Below are 22,638 nucleotides of genomic sequence, written 5' to 3' on the forward strand. Positions count from 1 at the left end.
TTTTTGCTTTCTGCATGCTGTTAATGTTTTCCCAGAGTAATATCTAATCCTTTCAGTTATCTACTCTCCTAACTTTGAAAAGATCAGTTATACAACATACAGATTTTTTTTTTTACTAATTGTTTTAAGGATTTTATTAATAAAGAGCAATAGTAATTTTTTTATTCAGCATGAAATTGTTTAAAGAACACTGATTGTGGGATTCATCCAAGTTTCTTTAAACTGCTTCAGAGATGGTGGGGAGAGGAAAGATGGCTCCATGGCTAGGGCATTAGCCTGAGAACCAGGTTTAGTTCCCTAATATATCAGACATATAAGTTTAGTCTTTCTGTGCCTCAGTTCCTCATCTGTAAAATGGTGGGGAAAGTACTTCCCTACATGACAGGAGTACTGTCAAGAGAAATGCAGTATACAGTAATGATTGTGAAAATCTTGAAGCCAATGGCATGTAAGTAGATGTTGCTTCCCCCCTGCTTTACAGTACCTTCTAGTTAGGATTAAATCTCATTCTGCATTTATTTTTACTTCGTAACTGTTGAAAGACAAATCTGGGACTCAGGTTACATGTTCAGTCCCAAACCAACAACACTTTGCATACCCATTCACACTGTGAGTAGAGCCTTCAACTGGAGATTTTTGTTTTAGCAGTAACTGTTGAGTGCATCATATCCATGTCCTTCATGCCTCTTTTCACTTGTGTGCTAGCCTCTTCCTGCTCCTCAGTTTCCCTCAGCTGCCTGGTAGAAGATGGAGAATTTCCTGTTTGAAAGCTCTTGTGGCTTATATTTCAACTCAGTCTTTTCTGGCTCCTACTGCTTTTTTATTTCCTCTTCTTCTTACCTGTTTCTTAAATATTAAGTTTCTGTTTTTCCTTCATCCATTTTTATTATGAAGGAGGAAAGGCCTTTGCCTTTGTTTGGAGCTTTGGTCCAGGTTTGCCTTTGCCTTTTCTTTTAATTGTTCCTCTATATGTTTTTGCTCCAATATGAGTCGCTGCTTTTTGGAAATTGAATTACCTAGTGTTTACTTCCCCTCTTCATGAAGAGTAGCAAGCCTTTTATTTCATTTTTCACTTTTATTTTTTTCACAAAGGGAGTTGGTCTCTCCATGGCAATGCGGTCATGCAGATCAAGGTTTTCTGGAATTGTCCTTCACATTAGTTGCATCAATCCAGAGACTGTCCATGTGGATTAGCAGGCTGTTACAAACTGTAATACGAGATCTCCAGTGTGGACCCCCCTCTGTGATTTGGGCCCATTTTACTATAACTTAGGTCTGGTGACTACTCAGTGTCCATGTCTACATGAGACACTGACTGCACAGTAGCCTGATATTACTGTGCAGTAGCATTGCGTGGCAAAAACCATAATGTGACACTACTACACAGTAGTATTAGGTTATTGTGCAGTAGCATCTCAAAGAAAGCATTCTTCAGTACTATTGCACAGTAACTTGGGTTACTGCGCAGTCATTTTAGTACTTGTATAAGCAAGTACTAAATGACCGTACAATAATACCTGTGCAGTCAACGTGTCGTGTAGACACAGCCAGTGTCTCCATAAATGATATCTGCAGAACAGTTACATGGAGTAGTGCTTTTACCAAGAGCTACATGACTGTACAGGTCTCCAGGGCAGATGCTACATTTGGTGAAGCAGTCTTACAGTCACTGTTCACTGAGCCCCACCTCCAGGTATACTATACTAATTCACAGTGGGAAGGAGTGTGTAAGTAAACAGTTACCCAAAGGAGAAAAAAGTTACTTGCCAGTAACCAGCATTCTTCAAAAAGTGTTGTCCACATACACATTCAAACTCTACCCACCTTTCCCTCTTCCTCAGTTACATGCATACAATCTTTGCAGTCGAAAGGAAACTGAGGGGTGGGAAGTTAGCGCTGCCTGAATTCACTTCAGTAAGGGATCATGAGGCAGTACAGAGCTGTGGTGGTCTGGTTATTGCTAAGGCAAAAAGTCTCAGGGCATGAGTATACTCATGGTGAGAATGCATATGTGGACAGTATATTTCAAAAAATTCTAGTTACCAGTAAATCACTACTCTGCATTCTAAGCACAACAACACTATTTAATACATGACCAATAAGATGGGAAAATTAAAATATGATTCCTTAAAAATTTCCCATGCATGCTATCCTTCCCAGCATTCAGACAACAGGTAAGCAAGATGAGTATTGCCAGACCCTGGAAATCATTGACTTTGGTATCTCATGTAAAAGGATGTGGTAAATGCCACAGCTGTGTTTATTGTTATAATAAGAATGCCCTGTCAGTAGCTTTCTCTTGTCTATATCAAGGAGGCTGAGCACTTTTACAGATTAACTCTGGCAGGTGCAGGTGTCACAGGTGCAGAAACATACCACGGAAGCCCCTCAGGTTGGTCCCAAATCCAGGTCAGATATAATCCCTTAAACTTTACCAAAAACCTACAGAGAATCCAGGCAGATTGTGGAGCAGTGGTATAATATAAATGTGTGTGGTGTTCAAGAATTCTAACTGATAAAGCTACTCCCTACTTCAATCTTTTAGGAGGTATTCTTGCAAATTTACTTGCAAGTCTCTTTATATTTTTCTAGTGGCACACAAATGAAGCAAGACCATCTCTACTCACAATAGGTAAAACCAAATGTGTGTGTGTTATGCTTTGGGTTTTACTATATTTTTCCACTTGGCCTAAGAAATGCTATTCTCACAGATATGCAGACTTGTTCTAGTTTTTGGATAGAATTCAGTCAACATTTATCACTGTTAGTTAGCTCCTATATTTATGGGAAACTATAAATATAGGAATAGGTTCTCCAAGAATGATTGTATTGAAGCAAGCTTCCCACAAACATGACCTGTTCTTTGGAGTTCTCATTTATGACTTTAAAAAGAAAGAAAATTCTGTGGAGTCAGAGCTCCATATTGCCTCTGTTGAAAAATAGAATCCACAGGTGTGAGCATGGATTTATCTGTCAACAGTCTCGGTTCCCGGTTTTGTTATTGTTTTCCAAAAAAGAACTATACAAATTCATTGATGCTAGATCCATTAATAGTTGTTAAACAAGCTAGGAATGTGTCTCTAAACCAGTGATGGTGGATGCCAGAGGGGCATGACAAGGGATAGACTACTCTAGATAAACCCTGTTCATATGCTCTCCCTTTTGATCATCATTTCCTGCCACTGCCAGAGATAGAATACTGGTCTAGATGTACCATTGATCTGACGTAATATGGCACTACTTGTGTTCTTTTAGAGAATTTTAACTTGGCACTAAAGTTCCTATAAGTGTGGCTTTCTCTATGTTATTCAAAATAATTACAGTTACTGGCAAGTAATCTTTTACGCATCAAGGGAAAAATGCATTCAGAAAAGTTTCAGTTTGATACATTTTGTGCATAGTTGTATGCTTTAGTAACCCATTGCTGTATTTGCATTTTGATCTTTTGTCCACTCTGAGATGACTTTATTTTTCCACAGGAGTTAAGATCATCCAAATTATTAGCTTTTATCAGTTTAGCAGAGAATTTAACCCATATTTACTCCTATTTATTCTTAGAACCAACAGAGTGGCACTTTAGGAAGTTCTTTAATTCGCTGTGACAAACTTGATCAAGCAGAGATCAAAAGTCTGCTCATGTGTTTCCTTCACATTTTAAGAAGCATGTCAGACGGTAGGTAAATTCTACTTCATTTTGTTAATTTGAGTGATATATAAATATAACTTAAAAATAGCTTAAAGAATGTTGTTGATAATGGTTGTGATGTTATGTAAAACCTCTTATATACTACTAGTTATATGTAAGACTACATTTTACATAGCCACTTAGGTTTGATTTCATTGCTCAAATATGTTAAGTTTAAAACATTAAATACGACTACATGAGCTCTGAGTTGAAGTCTCTCCTCTACCAGGCATCTTGTTGACCTTGGACCAATCACTTATTGCCTCATTTCTGGTCTGCAAAACAGGGGTTATAGTGCTTGCTTACCTCATGGGGCTACTGCAAATTGAATCATCTAAAATAATAAAACAAGTACAATGATGGTGACAAAAAATCTATTATGATTATGATATACTCATATATTTGACTGGGGGACACACACATACTTAAGACACAAGCCTTAAATAGCCTTATAGTATGAAATATAATAAGGTTATTCATATGACATTACCATTTGAGTAACATAATGACTTTCAAAGATTACCTGAATTTGCACATTAATTCATATAATTAAAATACTGACTCATAAAATTAGCATATGAATAACAATTGACTAAAGTCTAGTTCATAATTTACCATATATAAAGGTGTAAGGGATTAAACAGAGATGCACAACATTTCCTAGACAACAACTCAGTTTATCATCATCTTTGACTGTACATTTCAAAAATTTTATCTCAAGCCAAGAATACCAAGACCTATAATGTGCAAGTTAAATTTTCTGTACTAGATTGAATTAAATGTGTAATTGTTTTCAATGAATATTAGATAATTACTCTTCCAAATAATAAATTAATGGACTGAGTAGTCTCAGTCAGTATTGGGCAGCTTTTAGGAATGAAAATAGAAATGTGTAAGTGCACTGGCACTTGTGTGTACTTGTCTGTTTTACACACATGCATACAATTGATGCTATTTAGTTTGCTACACACTACATTGTTATGACTTTTTATATACATTATGAGGAACAAAGCAAAATCAAAAAAATCTTTTTCAATATTTTATTTACATTTTGAAGTATATGATATTCCAGAATGCACAGTTCAGAATGCCTTGTATATGAGGACTTCATATGAAATATATGTATGCATTGCTTCAATAATTGTTCAAACATCAAAGGCATTTGTACATGCCGTATTTTTTGCCCTTCCTTGCGCTGCAGTGGTGTGACTGCACAAGTGGGTTTTCCAGACACTTTAAGGCTTTCTGGTGCATTAAATTAAAACCTCTCAGACATAGTTTGGTTTGGCTCACCCCAAATTAAAGTGCCGCATCCATGGATTTGTTGCATGCAAACACAAAGGCACTCAAAGATGTGTAATGAGCCTCTTTGTTCACCAGATGGCACTGCAACTTTTTTGTAGCTCACCCCTTTGAATTGCTGCCACGTTTGAATTGCTTCTGCTCTTTTTTTTGTGTGCTGTGTGTCGGCTCACTGCTCATACAGCTGTGTGGTAGGGCAAGGGATAGGGGCCCTCAGGCCAGGGGGCAGCGCAAGACTATCCTGCTCTTGTGTGGCGCTGGGCAGGCACCAGACTTAATTAGTTTGAAAACCAAGTGCATGCAAACACTGATGTGATGCTCCAATGCTTAGTTCATTTGAAAACCTAATACATGCAAACACTGATGCGATGCTCCAAAATAAGCAAGTTTTTAAATTTTATAAACCTACTTAATTTAATGAGGATTAAACCCTGTGACATGTACAGGTGCCCCTATTTTTCTTAAAACTCAAGCCAGTGTCTCTAAACTTGATAAGTATATAATATTCTTCTGCCATTTCATGCCATAATACATTCAATAACATCACAAGAATATTCAGGAGAATATTTTTGCAAAGGAACTTCAAGGAAATGAAGTATGAAACTATGAAAATATTAAACAATATAAAAAGAATCATCAGGTTGTCACCATTTGCTGATGATCTGAATCTTCATCACCTAAAATTTTGAGAACTCATATCAACTGATCAGTATTACTGTGTGTTAAATACTTGTTTTTATTTATTTTTTTTAACGTCTTCATTTTCCTAGATGTTTTGTTTACATATTGGAACAGAGCTGCAACATCTGAACTTATGGATTTTTTCACAATCACAGAGTGAGTTTTCTTAGCTTTTCCTAAAACTTACGTCTTCATTGCTTGTTGATCTTTTCAGTGTAGGTATTTCACATTTTGTTACCCAAAGCATGGCACCATCAGTTTGAATTCAGAAGTTAATTTCATGTGTCACTTTGCAGTATCCCACTTGTTCCACACTAATTTTATAGAGTCAGTATAGAGGTACTAGCCAATTACCCGTCAGGAATGATGGGGGGTGGGAGGAAAGAGCATGTGCGGACAGAGCCCTATGCGCCCCTTGTCTCGGCCCACTCCTCCTTTACCTCCTGCTGCTTGGGATCTAGGCCTGCTTTCCCCCCCCCCCCCCCCCCCCCCCCCGCCACAGTGGCAGGGGGAGAGGAGGAGTGGACCTGGGCCTGATGCGGGGGAGGACCAGGCCCAAGGGTGGGGAGAAGCCGGGCTGCCATAGTGGGGGAAGCAGCGGACCCAGTCTGACCTGGCAGTGGTGAGGAAATGGGAGGAGTGGGCTCAGAGCTGATGCAGGGGAGTGGGGGGTGGGCGAGGAGTGGGACTGGGCTTCCTCCTCCCCTCCCCCAGCCGCTGCAGTAAACCGGCTTCTCCCTCAGCTCAGGCTTGGTCCTCCTTCCCCCTGCATCGGTCCTGGACCCGGGCCCACTCCCTCCCTCCCCACACCACCACCACCGCAGCATGCCCGCTATTCCCCCCACCGCTGCTACATCGTCCTGCCTTGGGCCCTGCAGGTGGTGACCACTCCATCGTTGCCACCTGCAGGGAGCAGGGTGAGGGGGTGAGCTCAGCCCCCCTGTTCTGTCCACTCCATTGCCCCTGCCTCCAGGGAGCAGGGCGGAGTGGACCCTCCGTCCCCTGTGTCCCCACCATCATGGCGGCACTTCGCCGCCGCCAGATCCTGTTCTAACGTTTGTTCGCACTCTGATTGGCTGTTTTCCAGCCAGTCAGAGCATGAATAAAGCGTTAAAGAAAGACAGACAGATTAAGGCTTTTATAATATTAGAATGATATCTGTGGGAATTAAGGTTCAGGCACTTAAAGTACTGTTCTCTTCCCTTTAAAATCGCATTTCTTTTGGAACTCCATTTACATTCAGATCAGTCCTATAGTCAAAATCACTGAAAGTAAAATGCAGTTATAATTCATAAATGATTATTGTTACTGACTTTCTCTGGAAGGGAAATTGGCTGGCTTACCTCCTTTGTTACTCTCCACCTTCCACTTTTTTTAGAAAAAAAAAGAAGCTAAAGTTAGCTTCTTTCCTCAACAAAGAAATAGGAGTGGCTACCTTTACTTTTGTTTATTCTTCAAGCCTGATTTAGCTGTTGGGAAGAGAGAGACACAGAAGCAGCAACTATTCAAAGGATGCTCAGTTTAATCTCTGCAGTTTAGACTAACCTGCAAAGACTGAATCGATTCAGCCTTGGGCTCTTTGACTTTCTGTACTTAGCCTTAATGGTCTACCACAGGGGTTTTCAACCTTTTTTGGTTGGTACCCTCAGTGGCCGGTCGAGAAGCAGGGAGTCCCCTGGCTGGTCAATGAGTGTGTGTGTGTGTGTGTGTGTGTGTGTGTGTGTGTGGTGGGGGGGGGAGGGGTCCTTCTCGGTGGCCAGTTGATGAGTGGGGGTGAGAGGGTAGGGGACCGGAACCACCAACAGCAAACCATGGGAGCACCAGCGGCAAAACCAGAAATGCCGCTAGTGAAAATGGAAGTGCCCCCACTTCTTGCTGCAGCCACATACCCCCTGGGACCTTCCCAAGTACCCACAGGGATACGCATACCCCTGGTCGACAACCCCTGGTCTACCATGATACAAGCCAGGTTGTTATTCGTTAGACCAAACTGGAACAACAGCAGCTAGACATTTAACATAAATCTCTTTCATAAAAGTTTTTTTTCTGAATAAGTCTTCATACATAATTTAAACATATTTTGAAGTCTAAAAACACTTCTTTCATTCTGCAAAAAGAGTGACATCAAAGTCGATCTCCTCAGACATAAACCTGTATAAATAAATTGGCCTGGTAGGAAGTCTCTGCAGGCTAGTGAACAAGGAGGTGGGGTTTGCCTTAGCAGAAAGGCAAGGCTTGCCAGAAGTCAGCAATACAGACATGAGTGGCACAGGACCAGTGAAGTCAGTAAACAAGAGTTTGAGTGGGAGTTAGAGCTCTTAATATAGGGTAGAAAAATTTCTGTCAAAACTTTAAAGGGTTGTCTGAATAGCTAGTTCTGCAACCATCCCTGCTACTAGGAGTCTGACTGGTTTCTCTCCATAGTTTTGTTTCCAGATTTGATAGAAGTATCACTCGTCTGCTACAGTACTCAGTAGCCCTGAAAAATAGCTTTCAGTGTAGACTTACTCTTTAGAAAAGATTAAGTTAGAATAGTTTGGGGGAAGCTTCTTTTTTTAAGTGTCTTGTAGATTAGTGAAAATGAAAACTATAAAAGGACTGTCAATACAAGTCTTCACTTAAGCCATTTTTTTTACACTGAAAGGCTTCTGATTTTGAAAAATTAATTTTCAAATCATGTTTATATTTCAGTAATTCTGTTTCGGACAAAAGCAAAGCATATGTAAAGCAAATCTTTTCTTCACAATATTTCTTTATTGGATCCAAAACAAGTAATAGTTTTGTTTTTTTTAAAAACCTATGGACATATAACGTGCATCTTAAACCAGATTTCCAAGTATTTTAAGATGTGTGGTTATCACTGCTTCTAATAAAACTTGAGAAGATACTCAGTTTAAGGAAAAATTTCTGCCGCAACATCTCTTATTAATATTATAGTAAATACAAGTCTTGCAGAAATGAGAAAAATAATCATGAATATGTTGCAGAGAATGGGATTGGCGATAGATGCTAGGTATCTGAATGATCTGGTTGTATCTTTCATTTTGTGTTTTTGTTGCATGTCCTTTTCTTGGACTGTGACTCTGTTAGTCAAGGGACCAGGTTTTGCACTGAAAACAATGGAGCCCTGTTCATGATAAGTCAGGCACTGATATTGGAGAAGCATTCAATAATTATTTAAGAATAGCATGTACTTAATTTTCTTGTCCCTTTGTTTTTTGTTTTTCTTACCGCTTCTCAAAGGCTAAGTACAGAAGTAAAAAAACCTGAGGCTGAAACAATTCTGTCTAATCGATTCAGATGAAACTGAAAAACAACTAGACACACGTTAACTTTTGATTCAGGGAATGCAACCATATGCCTGCAGTGGCTCAGGCCAAAAGCCGGGGGACACTAGAGCACAGCTCCCTGGCAGCACAGGCTGTTCGTTCGCTTCCTCTTTCTGCTGCCCCCAAGGTCTCTGGGACTTGCCGTCCAGAATCACACCAGGGTTGCTCATCGCTTCTTCCTGCTTCCAGGTGCCTCTGGGATTTGTAGTCCACAGTTGCAACCAGCTGTAAGTTTAAGCTGGGGAAGGGGTGTTGAACTCCCCCTCCTTAGCCCCAGACCCCGTCCAGGGCTTGCCTGGCAGGGGTGGGTTAGTCCCTGCCTCCTCACACCCTTCTTTCATGGAGCAGACAGCTGGAAAGCATGCTGGGATGCTGACAGACTGTGACAACAGGAAGGGAAAGGGTCTGGGACAGAAGTTTCATAAACTGGTTTGACCCAAATCAGTTAAGCTTGATAATACATTCAACCAGTTTTATCTTAAACCAGTTTCAGCCATTTTGAAATTGGTTTATGTGCCCTGAACTTATGTTCTGCTACAGGTTTAAACCAGTTTCTGATGACTTAAATCTGTGTATGTGTAACTTTAGTCCCTAGCCAAAAAGTGAGACCTGGATCTCCCTACTTTGATTTGTGGTGACAAGAAATAGACATGGTACTGAGGCATATTTACCTTTGTACTAAGAGCCTGTTGTGCCAGTTTGGCCAGATCAGGAACACCAGCACTGACTAATTTCAGAAGGAGCCACATCCCAACTTCCGCTTGTACTTAGCTGAGCGATAGGGCTACAATAATAGGACTATCTTATGCGTGGAAACCGTTAAAATGAAGGTTCATCCAGAAAGAGCTGTGGGGGAAGGGTTTAGAAAACAGACCAGTAATGCCTAAATAATTCCTATGTGCTTGTGTAAAAAGTCCTTTTAAATGTTGCTGCAGTGATTCCTTATTTGGTCTTTGCAGAGTGTGCTTGCATCAGTTCCAGTACATGGGGAAACGATATATAGCCAGGTACTGTGTATAATTTAGAGTTAATGATCTTATCCTCTAAAAAGAGCTAGTATGTATAGTTTACAGACTTATGTTTTGTAAAAAATGCATTGTATAACAATTGTGCAGAACTGGGAAGAATTGTGCAGTGATGCCTAGCAATTCAATGGTAAGTAACTAGCTATACAATTGACAGTCTTATTCTGGGTGCTATTGGAAAATAACGTTGCTGTTTAAGAATACTAGAAATGTAAGCATTTTGGTGTGTATATATTTATATATTTAGATTATTTTTATTTTTGAGAAGCTGTATTTTAATGTAGATAGATTTTTCTTAAAAGTGTCCCAGTAGCAAGTGTGCTGGTGACCTTAATCTATTTTGAATAATTATTTAAGCCTTTACATTGTATTATTTGAACCTTCTTGTAGGCACTACTACATAGTACTTTTACCAAATTGAATTTTAAGTATTGTGCATTTTAAAGACTGAGTTTCAGTTGCCATTTAACAAGCTTTAAAAAAAAAAATTTCTAGGTTTATATTTTTCAAAAAATTATGGTAGATTTGTTAATCAGATGCATGTAGGCTGCTCCCTTTAAGCACACTTAATCTGTGGAAAATCAATAGGAGTTGCATGCATCTATCTGAGGTTTGAATTTGGCCCATAATCTACAGTATATTTCCATAAACCTGATTATAAACGTGTTTATATGGAGTTACCATTTTTTTCTAATTAAGTAAACGTGCCTTTCATATTGTTCCCAACACACATTATAAGAACATTGTAATATAATTTAAACTTGAGTGAAAATTCCCATTGTTCCAAGATCAAAATTTCGATAGGGTCATTGCATTAACATTTTTATTTCCTATACTAGTGGGTAATGGCCCCGCTAGTAGAGTGGTTAACGAAGACTTAAATCCTAATGATTTTAAATGATTTTTTTCAGAAGACTGTAATATTTTTTCTTACAACAAAGAGAACAGTATAGTAAACTTTCATCCTAATTTAAATATTAATTATTAATCTATCCTATTTATATTAATCTATTTTTGGGGGCTTACAAAAAGTTGTCTGTTTCCCCATTCTCCTTCTCCTGCTCCCTCGCCCTGCAAAAAAAAAAAAGAAAAAAGAAAAAAAAGTAAAGTGGATCTGATGGATCTGTAGCTTCTCAGTTTAGATTGTGACCTCATGATGCTTTGTGTTTTAATGTATTTCAGAAGCTTCAGCGATAATTGACCATAAAATTAAGATGTATAATTTATAGAAATACTAAAATGCATAAAACTGATTTGTGATAAAATTAGTTACAATATTTCATAAAGAAGACTGTTCCACATTTTTGTTGAATTTTTCTTTCTGTTGCATGTTATATTTAACTAGTAGAACTATACAAGTCTCTGGTGTTCTGTGGGTTTATTGAGTTTTACAAACAAATTTAAATCTGCCATGTGGATATCACATCAAAGCATGTTGTATCATCATAAATGCATGGACTGATAAAGTACACAAAATAACACAAAATAGAAACTCTCCATTAAGGGATGTATGTAATTCCAGCACTGGTTTTCATTTTTCATCAGCTCTGGTGGTGGTACACAATAGGAAGTTAGCCTGTATTGATTGCTAACACAGATCACTTTTCTGTTTTCTTCACTTGATTGCTGACAAGTTTAACAAAGTATATGGCTCTTCTCCCTTCCTGCCTGGGTAAGATACAGGTGTTAGTGCCTGTGTTAATTCCTGCTTTTACTGCATGTGTGCTTTCTAGTTTCACTGTTCCTCATCTTTCTAATATCTTTCCCTATTATAATCAGAATAAATTAGTGCTTTTTTCATTTGTTCTGTTTCCAGAACATCATCATTAAATGAGCTACAATCAAAGCCTAACATTGCTGAAAGCTTTGAAGTAAATTAAATATTTCAGGAGCAGCAGTTTGCGTGCTTTTGCTTTCATGTGATGAGTATTTTAATAAAAAAAATGCCGTACTGCTTTTTAAGATGCCTATTTTGGTTTTAGCCAACATAAAACAATAAATAGGCTGCATTATAGTTCAGCTTTTTAGTACTTTTGGTGCTGTAATGGCTTAACTAACTCTCCCTATCTTGCTGCAGTTTGACATGTCTAACTTTTGCTTCTATCCCATTTCACTCACCTTGCAGGAACCAGGAGGGGTTGGGATCCATAGTTCATGATCGAAAATCTCAGACATTGCCTGTTTCCCGTAACAGAACAGGAATGATGCATGCCAGATTGCAGCAGCTGAGCAGCCTGGATAACTCTCTCACTTTTAACCACAGTAAGTTCCATGACATCATAACAGTCAGTTGCCATCCACATCCAGTACCACACACCAGAGGCAAAAGCCAGTGCCACACCAGAGCATTTCATGGACTTTATTGTTCTAGTCAATTAGTTAGATGGAACTAATTCAACAGTTTGTTCCTGCTTTGTGGTAGTGATAGTGGGTGATGACAGGATGTGGAACATGATTAACTACAACATATATTAAAGTTTTTCATTTTTTTACTGTATTGGCTTTTAAATTGCTTGCATTTAAGCTTTGTGCTGTTCTTCCTGAGAGGATTTGTATCTCATTATTGAACCATATCTTTTATGCAATTATTTTATTAAAATGTCTTTTTTTTTCATTTTTGGCCTATTACAAAAACATAATATAAGTATTGTAATTAGCACTTTGTTGATCATGTCTCCATGTTTTGATATCACTCAAAGAAAAATATAAATTGTAATTTTTTTATAGGAAATGTAAAGTCCATGATTTAGTTTATGTGGAAGTGAAAAAGTGCCCAATAATGAAGTGACTTTTTCTGTTTTCAGTGTGAGAAAAATATCAAGTGTGCTTGGAATTTCTGTAGACAATGGTAAGATTTAATCAGGTTGTAGTCAGCTTGCATAGGACTGCTTTAACTAAAAACTAAATATATTTAGTTCTTTAAATGTTGATTTTAAACTGCAAATTAGAAACCATGAAAAATTACTGTTTCTACTTCATTTTTCAATTTCATGCAGTTTCAAAAACCAGAAATTGGTAAGCTAACCTAACAAAACATGTTATTTAGTCGAGCAGTGTTGAGACTGGACGTAGTAACATACAATGCTAGTGTTATGCAATTTAACTCATCATCATCACTGGCAATCCCTCACAGTTGAGGATGATTGTCTTCCATGATTGCCTTATCTGTAGGTCCAAAGATGTGTGACAAAGGCCAATCTGGGATCGACAGGTTCTGTTGCAACTCAGGCATGTTTGTTTCTCCATGGGGTGGGTGGCTTTGGATTCTTGGTTTGGTCTGCAACACGCTGTTTCTGCTGCTCCCGCTTTTCCATCTCCTGTTGTCATTGTGAATTTTCAAAGTACTGCCTACCACAACTTAACTATACGTTTTCTGTATATACCCTTTCCATAGTTCATATAGCTGTCATGTCATATACATGTTAAATAATTGTAATTAATTTAAGGCAAAAATGTATCCACTTCTGCAATCCTTATCCATGTGATCTTTCTGTAAATTGAAAATACTGGTTTTACACTGTAAACAGCATAAATGAGCCTGAGGAACGGTACTGTGATACCCAAAAAGCTTGCTCATGTCATCCCAACTATACAGTTATTCTGATTTAATAGATATCACTACCAAGAATTTTTGCCCCTCTCATTTCCTGGACCATCACAGCAACAGCATTACCTCAACACTTCCATCTTTACATAATTTTCAATGCATTGGATATGTTAAGGGAAGACCAAATATAACAAAAATAATTTGAACCAAACAGTTAGGAATAAAACAGTAACAGTTAAAATAGAAGTTCCCCTTTCCAAAAGGAGTCTTTGCCCTTTTAGGACCATTGAAATATCAAAACTAATCCACTAAGACAACAGCTGGAGAACTGAGGTTCCATGTCAAGAGCAAACTCGGCTATAAAATGAGTTTTGCAAGGTTTTTACTGAACGGAATATGCATAGGCTATATCATTTAGTTTAAAATTCTATAGAAAACCAGGATCCCTGAATTGATAACAGTGCCGTAGCAGAAGAGTTAAGTTTCTTCATGCAGCTTAAATCTTAACATTTGTCACTTTTTGAGAGCTTGCTTACCTGGGCATCCTTGATATTCTTAAGTACTTTTTGTCTGGCACATGTAAGGGGTGTTTACACCCTGGCCCATGGGTCAGATCAGCCCACAGCCGTGTCATCTGGCCTGCAGGTCTTCTCACAGGGGTGGAAATTCGGCAGTGGGGAAACAGTGGCAGTTAGCACACAGGAAAGGGCCCTGGGCAGGCCATTCCTATACATTAGGCCGTATCCTGCACAGCTGCATTGGGCCCTCAGATAGGATCCAGCCCACAGACAGACCTGGCACTGCTAATCCAGCCCATGGGCCATACAGGTCAGGCATCACTGCCAGCAGGCACTGGTAGGAGGAACTTGCATGTCACCACCACTGTCCCCAGCCAAGCCTAGTCCTCCATATGGCTGCTCCCCAGAACCCCCAGCTGAAACAAGGCAGGAGCAGCTTGGTCTCCTCTTTTGCCCTGCCCCCCCAGACAGCTGGGGACAGCAACAGCAATGTTGGCAGAGGGAGAGGTCCTCTCTTCCCTGTCTCTTCCCTTCCCTCCACTTTCATGCACTGGCTCCCTGGTGTCCCCTACTGACCTGGAGGTTCCAGCAACACCTTGCTGTCATACCCTATGTCTGAGGGGTGGCATGCCACACCCTCCCTTTTAGTAAATGCTGGATCTGTCCATGATAGGCTCAAATAAACATAGCAGATCAAGCCATCAACTGATGTGCATTTGTAGTGCTGTAAGAGCCCTGTTCCCCACTTTCCCTTCCCCCCGCTGCCACAGGGGTGGGAGGGAAGCCCCCAAGCCCAGTGATCTACAGGCACCATTGTTTGCTGCTGCAGGGGCAGCAGCATCAGCCTTAGCTCCCATGGTAAGCAGAATAGTCACAGAAATGGAAGTTTTATGAGGTGATATCATCTAGGTGACTTCAACTTTTCTTAGTTTCCATTTCTATATTGGAAAAAAATAATTTAAAAAAATTAAAATAAAAAAATATATATTTAAAATTAAATTGAGGAAAAAATGAGAAATGTCTTTTTCATATTCTGTTTTATAATTGAACCTGTCTGTATCTTGACAATATTATGCAAGAGTAAGCTTTATTGTTCACAATTAGAAATGCCTTTCTGTGTCTTGTGCTGGCTATATGACATATATGGCAGCATGGATGTTACCTGCTTTTAGGGTGAATTCCTCCAGTTCATTTGTATTCAGTTGTCAAGATGGATGTTTGTGAGCTTGGTTAGAGATGCGATTTCTCTGTTGCCGATCATTTACTAATTGGAACATATTTTTATGAATGAAGTGACGACTCAGGCTACTTACAAACTTCAGTATAGCCCATTATTAGTCCAATATATGAGAATTAAAGCAATTAATTTAAAAAAAAAATATATTAAGCTTCCAATACACTGGAATAGTGAGAAGGGAAAACAAAAGTAGGATTAAACAGACCTTTACTGGAAAATAATTACTACCAATACATGATATTATAGAAAGAACTTAGTAAACTACTGTTACTGTTCTGTTACTATCTTGTGCTTTCTAACCCTGCCTAACACTAGGCCCCCCACATTTGGTTCTTGGGAAACCTTTCTTATACCTTAATATAATAAAAATACCCTAAAATCTTGTCAATGGGTTGCATTGGAAGGGTTTGTTTTATTTAGGCATAATAATTATTTCTTGCTATTTTTCTTCATTACTAAAACATTTTTGTTTAGCAGAGGCAGGTAAATATTGTTTTCAGGGAATTAGCAAAGAATTGACTTCTGTCAAAGTGGCCACTGTCTCCAAATTTTTAACAATGATTCTGAAACCATAAGATGCCCATAATAAAAATAGCTGATGTATCCATTCCTTTAAACCCTTACCAATTTACCGGTGAATATAATTATTGCTTTTTCCCCATGGGAAAAATGGAGGTGGTGACCATTTTGAAAAAGGACAGTTCTTTGTCATTTTCTTTTCTGTCTGCAAAGGTTTATGGATAAACTTTCAAGTATGAAAAATGCTGGGAAAATGGGTATCAGTCTTCAATATTTCTCCAAATGCAGTACTTTTTACCATACATACTTTACTCCCTCCATGTCACCAGAGCATATACATGTACATATAGGAGAATAAATGGGAGGTGGAAGATCAGGAGAAAAGTGGGGCATGTACTCTGGATATTCTGGTGATACAAAATAGCTGTTCATTCAGATTAACTGGCTGCTTTCAGTTGCTTCAGAATGGCATGGGCCGAAGAGAACATGTGAATATGTTGCTAAAAGTTTAACATTTATCACATCATAGCATTTTCTTTCTTGTCTTGAGTTCATGCATTATAATTTTAACTTAAGTTTTAATTCTTAAAATAGCCCTTTAATTCTAAATGTTTCTTTAAAAAAATGAAACCCATTTCCTTAGATCTCGAGAGGGCATTTAGGTTCTGTACTTAGGGAAATAGAGTACAGAAAGGAAAATGGTGATGGGGTTAGCATGGGTGTGGAGGACATAGAGGGAATAGTCCAGGGGTGGGCAAAATGGCAGATCAGGCTGGCAGCTGGACTCCATTTCCCAGCAGCCCCTGCCTGCATGGCTGGGGCCTGTCCCCATGGAGACCCCAGCTGCAGTTGCACTGTGATAACAAGGCTGGGGTGGCCATGGAGACGGGCCCCAGTTGCACTGGCAGGGCAAGGCAGGGTGCTCCAGAGCCCCTGGGACTTTGTGGTATGGGCAGCTTGGTCGGGACCAGGGCAGAGCCTGCACATTCTGGGCAGGGGCACACAGGCAGTGGATCATGGCTCTGCCCTGGCTTGGGATCACGCTGTCACTGCTGCAAGAAGCCAGGGCAGAGCCGCAATCCGCTGCCTACATGCTGCTGCCCCAAGGGCGCTGGCTGAAGATCACAGCTCTGCCCCAGCCTTGGACCAAGCTGTTCTCGCTGCAAGATCCCACGGTTCTGGAGCAGCCCCTTGCCCTGCCCTGCTGTGCACCCTGCCAGCATGGCTGGGCAGTCTCCATGGCAACCCCAGTCTTGCACCATCGCAGCCTAGCTGGGGCTTAGGGTATCCATGGAGACCAGCCCTAGCCATGTGGGCAGAGGCTGCTGGGAAATGGAGTCCATTGCCAGCCAGGTCCGGTCAATGGGCTGGACTTTGCCTGCCCATGGTATAGTCTCCTTTCCATTGCTTTGCTGACGCAAAATGATGATAAACCTAGATTAATCTGTTATGCTGTGACAGCATTGTGTAGCTGCTGCTAGGCTTTAAGCTGCTAGACCATATTTGGAACTCCCTGACTTTCAGTGACAGATTCACAAATCTTAGTTCAGTACAGTAACACCAGGGATGTTACTGATCTGGGCCAGCAAAAAGTAAAATAATCTGTTCAAGCATGTGGTTAATCTCTGGGATCGCTACAGGGCAAAATTGGTGGTTTGGGTGTCGAGCAATAATTTTAATACATTTTTTGGATTTTTTAAAATTTAACTTTAACTCTGAATTTTCTACTTTTCATAATACTTGTCTTTCAACAATTATAACAATCATAATCTTATCCTAAACTTATGTAACTCTATCTTAATAGACTATTTATTTGGAGTATATATTTTTATGTATTATATGCACGAGATAATTTTTTTCTATTATATTGTCAGGCATCGAAACCCAATATTTTAATTGTTTAATGCTGTTTTAACACTTTTTTGTACTTTAGTATTTTTATATATTTCAATACCATGCCAACATTTTGTGTATAAATATGTATCAAATATAAATATTACTCTTATTTCTAATGTAACCTCTTTCCAAGTCCTTACTTTTCCTTAAGTTTCTCCTGCTGAAGAATGTCTCTGAAATTTTTGGTTTCTCAGCATTAAAAAAGTTGTTACATATCAAACCTTTATAAAATAACACTATTTTAAATTTCTACAGGCTATGGCCATTCAGATGCAGATGTTCTTCACCAATCTTTACTTGAAGCCAATATTGCCACTGAAGTTTGCCTTACAATTCTGGAGACTTTATCTTTATTCACAATGGCTTTTAAGGTTTGTCCTTGAATTGATTTTGACGTGTTAAATATTTATACTTGCTGGGAAATGTATTTAAAAATATCTCTTAGGGTGACACTAATAATGTTTATATTTACATGCATAAAGAAGATAGTTCACAAAAGTGGTCTAGAGGAACTAATAATAAACTTGACTATTAAAATATAAAGCTCCATTTGCTGATATCAGTGATCAGATGTCATGCAGTGTCTAGCACAACTGCCATTCAAGTTAGCAAGAATATTGATGGAGTAAGGAGTATAAAACTAGATTGAAGCTTTATAAATTCAAAGAGAAAATCTCCAGTAACTGGGTTTGTTTCAATGTAAACAGCCTTTATTTTTACATCACCCTGCTATCAGCAGGTATATGTAGGTAGGTTGAGAGAGACTTATTAGCATGCATCATTTCAGTGGGATCTGTTCCCCATGCTACCCAGAAAGCCTATTGTTCAGTTGATTTAACCTCTTCTTTAAGACAGAACCACTGCAATCAGGCCTTATTGCTCATTTTGGAGTCCACCAGGTTTTTATACCTTTCCCACACTCCTCAGATGTAAATCATTAAATCGAGACAATGATAAACTAACAGCAAAATATATGTTATTCTTCTAGTGTTGTAGAGTCATAGAATCATAGAAAGCTTGGGGTCAGAACAGATCCCAGGAGCTCCCTTTCAACCCCCTGGTCTAAGCAGGACTATCCCCAACTATATTATTCCAGCCAAGTCATGGTCTAGCCTGGACTTTAAAACCTCCAAGGATGGAGATTCTGCAACCTCCCTGAGTATCCTATTCCCATATTTTACTACCCTTTTCACAACAAAGTCTTTCCTAATATCTAGCCTAAACTTCCCTTGCTACAACTTGAGACTGTTGCTCCTTGTTCTGTCATCTGCCACCACTGAAAACAGTCTAGCTCCGTCCTTTTCCAATCACCCTTCAGGTAGTTGAAGGCTGCTATTAAATCCCCTCTTAGTCTTCTCTTCTCCAGACTAAATAAGACCAGGTCCTTTAGTCTTTCCTCATAAATCCATGTGCCCCAGCCCCCTAACCATTTCTGTTGCCCTCCACTGGACTCTTTAATTTGTCCACATCCTTTTTGTAGTGAGGTCCACAAAAATGGACGCAGTACTCCACTTGTTGCCTCACCAGTGCCGAATAAGAGGGGAAGAATCACTTCCCCTCAATCTGCTGATATTGTTCCTACTGATGCAGCCCAGTATGCCATTAGGCATCTTTGCGACAAGGGCACACTCTTGGCTCATATTCAGGTTACTCACTATAACCCCCATGTCCTTTTCTGCACAACTTCGGCTTAGTCAGTCAGTCTGTAGCTGGTACCAGTACATGGGATTGTTCCTTCCTAAGTGCAGGACTTTGCAAGTATACTTATTGAACATCATAAGATTTCTTTTGGCCCAATCCTCCAATTTATGGAGGTCTTTCTGAATCCTAGCACTACCCTCCGGTGTATCTACTATTTCCCCCATCTTGGTGTCATCTGCAAACTTGCTGAGGGTGCACTCCATCCGATCTTCTAGTTCATTGATGAAGATATTGAACAAAACCAGCTCCAGGACTGATCCCTGTGGCACTCTACTTGACACCAGCTGCCAACTAGACATTAAGCTGTTGATTACTACCCTTGAGCCCAATGATCCAGCCAACTTCCTATCCACCTTACAGTCCATTCATACAACACTACTTCCTTAGCTTGCTTGTGAGAATGTTGTGGAAAACCATTTCAAAAGCCCTTGCTAAAGTCAAGGTATATCATGTCCATGGCTCTCCCTGCATCTAAAGAGCTAGTCATTTCATCATAAAAGCAATCGGGTTGGTCAGGAATGACTTACCCTTGGTGAATCCATGCTGACTGTTCCTAATCACCTTCTTCCCCTCCAAGTGTTTCATAGTTAGTAGGGTCAGAAGGGACCTGAGCAGATCATCAAGTCCAACCCCCTGCCATGGGCAGGAAAGAATGATGGGGTCAAATGACTATGGCAAGGTGTCTATCTAACCTCCTTTTAAAGACCCCCAGAGTAGGAGTGAGCACCACTTCCCTTGGAAGTTGGTTCCAGCTCCTAGCTGCCCTGACTGTGAAGTAGTGCCTCCTGATATCTAGCCTGAATCTACTCTCCATCAACTTATGGCCATTATTCCTTGTTACTCCCAGTAGTGCTTGAGGGGAACAGGGACTCTCCCATTGCCTGCTGGTCTCCCTCGGCCGGTTTATAGACGGCCACCAGATCCCCCCCTCAGCCTTCTCTTGTGGAGGCTGAACAGGTTCAGGTCCTGTAGCCTCTCCTCGTAGGGCCTGCCCTGCTGCCCCCTGATCATGCGAGTGGCCCTCATCTGGACCCCCTCTCCATGCTATCCACATCTCTCCTGAAGTGTGGTGCCCAGAACTGGACGCAGTACTCCAACTGCAGCCTGACCAATGTCGCATAGAGGGGGAGGATCATCTCCTTGGACCTGCTCGTGATGCATCTGTGGATGCATGACAAGGTGCGGTTAGCCTTCCGGACTGCATCCCCACATTGGCAGCCAATGTTCTTCTTGGAGTCTATAATGACTCCAAGATCCTTTTCTGCCTCTGCTGATGAGAAGGCAGTTCCCCAGCCTGTAGGTATGCTGCTGGTTCTTTCTCCCTAGGTGCAATACCCTGCATTGTCAGTATTGAATCCCATCTTATTCTCATCCACCCACCCCTGTAACCTGTCCAGATCCAGTTGCAGCCTGTCCCTCCCTTTTAGCATGCCCACTTCTCCCCACATCTTAGTGTCATCTGTGAATTTGAACAAGGTGCTTTTCACTCCCATGTCCAAGTCGCTGATGAAGATGTTGAACAGTGCAGGCCCAAGGATTGAGTCCTGGGGGGGACTCCACTGCCCACATCCCTTCAAGTCAAAAATGACCCGTCCACCGCCACTGTCTGGGTGCGGCCCTCCAGCCAGTTGGCGTCCCATCTGACTGTGTAGGCATCAACACCGCAATCTCCTAATTTTTTAACAAGAGTGGGATGAGAGACAGTGTCAGAGGCCTTCCTAAAGTCCAGAAGGACTACGTCCGCATGACATCTACATCCAAGGCTTTTGTGACCTGGTCATAGAAGCCCATCAGGCTGGTCTGACAGGACCTGCCTCTAGTGAACCCGTGTTGGTTGCCCCTAAGCATACACTACACTCCCCTTCTTGCCCCTTGCAGCTGTGCACCTGGATAATTTTCTCAAAGAGCTTTCTCAGGACCGAGGTAAGACTATCAGGCCTATAATTTCCTGGGTCCTCCTTCCTCCCTTTTCTGAAAATGGGGACCACATTGGCCCGTTTCCAGTCCTCTGGCACCTTGCCAGAGCACCGCGAGTGCTCGTAAAGCTGTGTTGGGGTCCCGCAATGACCTCTGCTAATTCCCTCAGCGCTCTGGGGTGGAGATTGTCAGGACCTGCTGATTTGAACACGTCTAGTCCCACCAGAAGTTCCCTGACTAGGCCCTCTCTGACCCTGGGCCTGGCTGTGCCTCCCCTGGGACTATCGGGGATCCCGGTGGGGGGGGCGATGACTTGGTCCCTGCTCAGAAAAATGGAGGCAAAGAAATTGTTAAATAGGTTAGCTTTGTCATCTGGTGAGACCACCAGATTTCCTAGTGTGTGCTGCAGAGGTCCCACATTACCCGGAACCTTCTTTTTACCCCCTGTGTATTTAAAAAAGGATTTCTTGTTATCCTTGATCCAGGTTGCTAGTCCCAGTTTCATCTCTGCCTTGGCCTTCCTAACAGTACCCCTACAATCCCGAGCAACAGAGGTATAGTCCTCCTGGTGATGGCCCCTCCCTTCCATTGGGTGTAAGCCTCCTTCTTAGCTTTGAGACGTTCCTGGATGCTTTTGGTTAGCCATAGGGGCTTTTGAGCACTCTTGCCTCCTTTGATCCGTGTTGGGATTGCCACCCTTTGAGCTTGGAGGATCGTTTCCTTCAGGAATGACCACTCTTCTTGGACTCCCAACTCCCCACCCCTCCAGGACTTCAGTGTCTCCCCGACTAGTCTCCTTAGTTCAATGAAATCCGCCCTCCTGAAGTGCTTAGCAATAAATTTCTTGAGGACCTGCTCCATGATTTTTCCAAGGACTGAGGTGAGGCTGGCTGGTCTGCAGTTCCCTGGATCCTCTTCCTTCTCTTCCGTAAAGATGGGCACTATATTTGCCCTTTTCTAGTCATCCAGGACCTGTCCTGATCACCATGAGTTTTCAAAGACAGTGGCCAACAGCTCTGTAGTCGCATCTGCCAGCTCCCTCAGCACCATTGAGTGCATTGCAAAGAATTGTACACATCCAGCTTTTCTAATTAGTCCCTAACCTGTTCTCTTGCCACTGTTGGCTGCTTACCTCCTCCCCAAACTGTGCTGCCAGGTGCAGTAGTCTGGGAGCTGACCTTGCCTGTGAAGACCAAGGTGAAAAAGGCATTGAGTACTTCAGTCTTTTCCACATCACATGTCACTAGGTTGCTTCTGCCATTCAGTAAGGTACCTCCCTTT

At 40.9% G+C, this 22,638-nt stretch overlaps 1 protein-coding gene across 8 annotated transcripts in view; it reads left to right on the forward strand.

The window, feature by feature from the left end:
* Positions 1-22,638, forward strand: part of DOCK9 (dedicator of cytokinesis 9) — a 277,662-nt gene that overhangs the window by 201,599 nt on the left and 53,425 nt on the right. For 5 of the 8 annotated variants that reach the window (XR_002090054.2, XM_019486921.2, XM_019486920.2 and 2 more), the window contains exons 35-39: positions 3,559-3,673; positions 5,758-5,824; positions 9,957-10,004; positions 12,148-12,284; positions 17,995-18,110. Coding sequence is in view for 7 of the 8 variants with exons in the window: in XM_019486921.2 (XP_019342466.1) it covers positions 3,559-3,673; positions 5,758-5,824; positions 9,957-10,004; positions 12,148-12,284; positions 17,995-18,110 (483 nt within the window). In the remaining variant the exon portion in view is untranslated. Of the gene's footprint in view, positions 1-3,558; positions 3,674-5,757; positions 5,825-9,956; positions 10,005-12,147; positions 12,285-12,826; positions 12,871-17,994; positions 18,111-22,638 lie in introns of all 8 variants that reach the window. The other 3 variants (XM_019486925.2, XM_019486923.2, XM_059721109.1) reach the window with 1 other exon arrangement.

This window comes from Alligator mississippiensis, chromosome 1 (assembly GCF_030867095.1).
Source record: "Alligator mississippiensis isolate rAllMis1 chromosome 1, rAllMis1, whole genome shotgun sequence".
Lineage (NCBI taxonomy): Eukaryota > Metazoa > Chordata > Crocodylia > Alligatoridae > Alligator > Alligator mississippiensis.